At 28.7% G+C, this 5,060-nt stretch overlaps 2 protein-coding genes across 2 annotated transcripts; both read right to left on the reverse strand.

Moving 5' to 3' along the window:
* Positions 1-269: 269 nt before the first annotated feature.
* Positions 270-968, reverse strand: EIN_435120 (hypothetical protein; the record flags this gene model as incomplete). The annotated part of the gene is made up of 1 exon (XM_004255349.1): positions 270-968. The coding sequence occupies one exon, from the start codon at positions 966-968 to the stop codon at positions 270-272; it is 699 nt and encodes a 232-aa protein (XP_004255397.1).
* Positions 969-2,952: 1,984 nt separating this feature from the next.
* On the reverse strand, positions 2,953-4,845 carry EIN_435130 (hypothetical protein; the record flags this gene model as incomplete). The annotated part of the gene is made up of 1 exon (XM_004255350.1): positions 2,953-4,845. A coding segment is annotated over one exon (1,893 nt), but the record flags the coding sequence as incomplete, so codon positions are not given.
* Positions 4,846-5,060: the final 215 nt, after the last annotated feature.

The raw sequence follows: 5,060 nt of genomic DNA on the forward strand, positions 1-5,060 counted from the left end.
GACATGAAAAAACTTTTAATTTTACTATGTATTGTTATTATTAAATAACGTAATATATACCCACTATTATACATATTCTTATATTTAAGTAATCTCTGTTCCCAGGAGGTTGGTGTGTAAATGGGGCTTTATTTAGGAACCTATTTTTCTTTCTTTCCACACACTATTAATAATTTGATAAAATCAATTTCGCAAATATTTAATTGATTTTTTCAATTATTTTTTATTTTTAATAAAAATAAAATTAAATTAAATGTTAAAAATTTATCTCATTTGCTTCGGTAAATTATAGCGTTTGATGAAAAACAACTATGACCAATTGATGCAACACTGGGTGGTATGTTGACACTAATTAGACTACTACAATTACCAAAACACCAATCACCAATAGATGTCACACTTGATGGTATTGAAATGCTGCTCAGACTACTGCATCCACAGAAACAATATATACCAATTGACGTCACACTATATGGTATTGTAACACTGCTCAAACTACTGCATCCACTGAAACAGTGAATACCAAGAGTTCTAACACCAAATGGTATTGTAACACTGCTCAGATTTCTAGAACAACTGAAACAACCATCACCAATAAATGTAACATTTGATGGTATGTTGACACAACTCAAACTACTGCATTTATAGAAACAATCATTACCAATTGATTTAACAATTGATGGTATGTTATTACCAAATTTCTCTCTATCGTTTTTAGTGTAAGTGACATTTTTAAATTCGATGTTTCGATTTTTGTTTCTATCAACAGTTTCGAAATCAACATTGAACCACACAATGATTCGATAAAACTTTTTCTTTGAAACAATTTTATTTTCTTCTATGTTGGTTATAAATCCGTTGCCAAAGTTTTCATCCATTACATTCCATAAGTGAAGTGTCTCGATTTTTGGGAAGTAATTAATTGTTTTGGAATTTAATGGAATTGGGTTGAAGTGAAACTTCTCCATATTACCACCAAACTTCTTGCATACCAACTCCAAGTTAATAAAGTCGTTGATAGTTTTAAAATACTTTGAAACTATCATGATGTGATACCCAGAAAGTCCACACATTTTGATAATCACAGTTTTCGTTGTATAAATATTTTACAATTTGTTTTTCCAAACAATTTTAAATTATTACAGTCTGCCGAATCAACCTTTTGCAACGAAACAGCCTTTTGCAGATTGTTTTCAAAAATAACGATAATTAATAATATTTTAACCATTTTAATGGTTTTTTATTAGCCCAATTTTAGACTGCAGAAGGTGAAATTTCAAATCTTTATGTAAAAAATATAATTATTTGAAATTAAAAAAAATACCATCTAAAATTCACCACAAATATAATTGTAATTGTTATTAAGAAAATATGATAAAATTATTGTATTTTATTAAAAACACAATTAAAATAATTAAAATGACAATTGAATAATTATTAAAATTCAATTGATACGAAAATAACTTTGTTTTATTGTTAAATTTTTTTTCTGCCTCTGATTGGTGATCCTGGTGTTTATGAAACAAATGTTATTGAATGGATAGAGAAAGACATTCCTTTAAAATTACAGTACAAAGTCATTGCACTTGTAATGGGTGCGCTGAATGCTGGTAACAGTACATTTTGAACAGCAACTAAAGGCTGTTTTGAAAAAAGGTGAAAGAGTCTAATATCCTTATAATTCTGTTAATTAATATAATCACATTATTTTAGATGCCGGTGCAACAAGAGAGAGTGTGTGTGATAAATGTGGCAAATATATGACAAATGTTTTCAAGAGGGGAGTTGTGGAGCATTGGAAAAAACCTTACAGTTGAGAGATAATTCCAACAGGTCTACATCATTGAGCGAAGGTCACACTCCGTCATCATGAGAGTCGTATGAAAGCCACTCTGGATTGACAATCACTGACTCGGCTCTTGTTACAGCGAAGAGTTCAAGACGCTTGCGCAGCAAATCGGAGACATGAAACACAAAAATGAGATAACAAGAGATTTTGAGGTTGTCGCAGTATTGAAGTATTATTCAATTTTAAAGGTAAAAACAACTCGCAGAATAAAAGAGACATCAATGCTGTCGTTGCAATTGATACCAATAGTTAATTAAGGTGACATTTTATTGATTCAACTAAATACAACAGTTAAAACAAGAAATTTTTGTTTAAAAAGATCAGTTTGTATGTGGTAATAGAAATAAATAATAAAAACAAAGATGGTTGATTGTTGAAATGTTTATAAAAAGATTTTGACATCTCTGTATGTTTCAACAACTTACGGTCACAAGAGACTATTGTTTATTTTTTGTTGATTTACGATAGTAAAAATTACGACACTTTCAACTTTCATCATTTTATATTGAGATTATATGTTTATTGAAGTCTTAAAGTGGTCTAATTTGAATGAAAATATACTGAAACGTGAAGTTTTGCACGTTTCAGTAAAATGTTTTTAAAAAACATTTTAAACGGATTAAAATGTTTTTAATCTGTTTATCGTTGTATCCATTTTACGCGAAATTGTTAATGCATCTTATAATTGTTGAGTATTTTTAGTTAAATCTCAGATAACTTATTACATCTTTTCTTTTTTTTTATTTTTCATATACGATTTTGAATTTAAATCAGTCATTTATTTATGACCATTTTTTTCGAATTTTTTAATGGGTTATTTATTTATTTGGTTTTTAAAAAAACCAAATAATAAAGTTTGGTTTTTTTAATAACCAAACTTTATTATTTGGTTATTAATAAAAAGACAAAAATCCTTTTTATAATATTTACCTGTTAATACATCAAACTACAAAATTATTACTATATATTTTAATAAGTTTGAAATTTTTTATCAACATATAAACTTACTATAATTATTTCAGTTATTATCCATTTACTTTTTTAATATTTTTAAAACGTTTATTATTAAAATAAAACATTTAAATAAAATTTGGATTATCAATTTAAAGGAAAAAGATCATCACCAAAACAAATATAAACGAATATATTTGCGAGTCGTTCGACGAATCTTGTTTTTCTTTGACACAACGTATTTTTTCAGTTTGGACATATCCCTCTTTACACTTTAAAAATTCACATTCATCCAAATTAAAAATTCCTTTTACACACTTTGAAATCATAATTTCTCCTTCTTTGGTATTCTTGCATTCATCAGTTTCTAATATTGTTCCTTCTTTACACTTTGGAACATCTGCACAATTCCCATTGTCGATAATATTAAATCCAGGTTTACATTTCACAAACACGCACTTTGTATTGTCAAATTTTCCATTAACACATGTTGCTGCCCAAATTTCCTTCTCACTTGTTTTATCACATTTTATGTCCACTTTTGTTTCTCCATTTTTGCATTCTGGTTTGGGTTTTTCATTTTTTTCACAAACACCCGTTTTTGAATTAAGAGTGTAACCAATTTTACAAGTTATAAAAATGCAATTTGATATGTCCAATTTGTTGTTCACACATTTTATACCCCAACTTTCTCCTGTAGAAGTTTTGGGGCATTGTGAATTTTCAATGACTTTATCTGTGTTTTCACACTGTTTTATAAAACAAATGTTGTTTGCTGAATCTCTTATATATCCATTATTGCATTTAATAAACACACAATTATTAACAGGATATTCTCCATTGACACATTTAATCCCCCAAATCTCACTAATTGAATTTTGTTTACACGTACTATTTTGTGTCAGAGTGCCATCAACACAACTTGGTGAATACTTTTTCATTAACATCACTGCTTTCTCTAAAAATTTGTCCACTGTTTGTGCGTCTTCATAAAAGTCATCTATTTCAATGTAATCATATGGTTCATAAATTTTATATTCATTTGGTACCATATCATTATCATTTAAAGGTAATGTTGGCAAGAAAGACAATTGTAAAGTAAGTCCTTGATCACTCAACACTTTTTCTTTATTGTTGTGAATGTATTTATCTTGAATTATACCAGTTGGACTTTCGCCCACTGTTCTCAATTTTGATGTTGGAAGACCCGCATACGTCGCGACAATTGCTGCCTTCTTGTCAATTAAATGATTAGTAAAAAGTGAGCAAGCAGAGTAACAAAAGTGGTCTGAAAAAACAACAATTTGATTCCATTTTCTTACGATCTTCGGTGTGTAATATTTTACGTTATTAATAACCAAATATGAAGAGAGTGTATGAGTGAAACTAACAGTGCCATATCTTTCACTTTGTGGTTTATCATACCAATCACCCATTTCACCACCATAAACGTATGGGGATTTTTGAAATCTTGGTTTTCTTGTGATTGGATCTATCAACTGATAACCATATCCATTTCTTAATATTTGCTCGGATGAATTGTGAATTCGAACAACACTTCTTTTATCATAGTTTGTTGCTGGGGAAATCATTTTATAAAGGAAATCTTCTGCACCAATAAAACCACCTGCATTCATTGGAAAAAATATTACAATGGGGTCGTTGTTTGTATCAAATAGTTCTGCACATTTCGTTGCTAAATCGATGAAATCCGATAGTTTTTTTGATGTAAACGAATTTACTGTTAATATATTATAAAACTGAGACTTATACGGACGATGTCCACATGATATCACACCATTTAAAGAATATTTGTATAACTCTCCACTTTTCTTTTGTGTAACAAACAAATCATTTGTAATCACATCAATACCTCCAAACAATATTTGGTCAGTGTTTCTGATTATTCTTTCATTGATTTCTTCGTTGTATTTATTCAACATTTCGCTTGCCTTCTTTTCAGAATCAGTAATAAGACCGGCTTTTGGGTTTTGATTAAACAACTTGGAATTAAATGTGATTTCGCTGTTATCAGCAAAAGTTAACTTAAAAGAAGTATCTTTTAATTCAATTGGAATTTTGTAATAAGGAATTAATGGAAATGCCCTTTTCAAATAAGTTACAACACCGTTTTCGTTTTTAAGTATGAAATATTTATTAGCATAATCTTTAATAAACTTGACAGCTTCAATGTTATTTATTTTTATAAGTTCTACTCCAATTTTGGTTTTCAATTTGTTGATTAAATCTCTTCCGAAAA

This window comes from Entamoeba invadens (genome assembly GCF_000330505.1).
Source record: "Entamoeba invadens IP1 unplaced genomic scaffold scaff_1105074724717, whole genome shotgun sequence".
In the NCBI taxonomy this organism is placed as follows: domain Eukaryota; phylum Evosea; order Mastigamoebida; family Endamoebidae; genus Entamoeba; species Entamoeba invadens.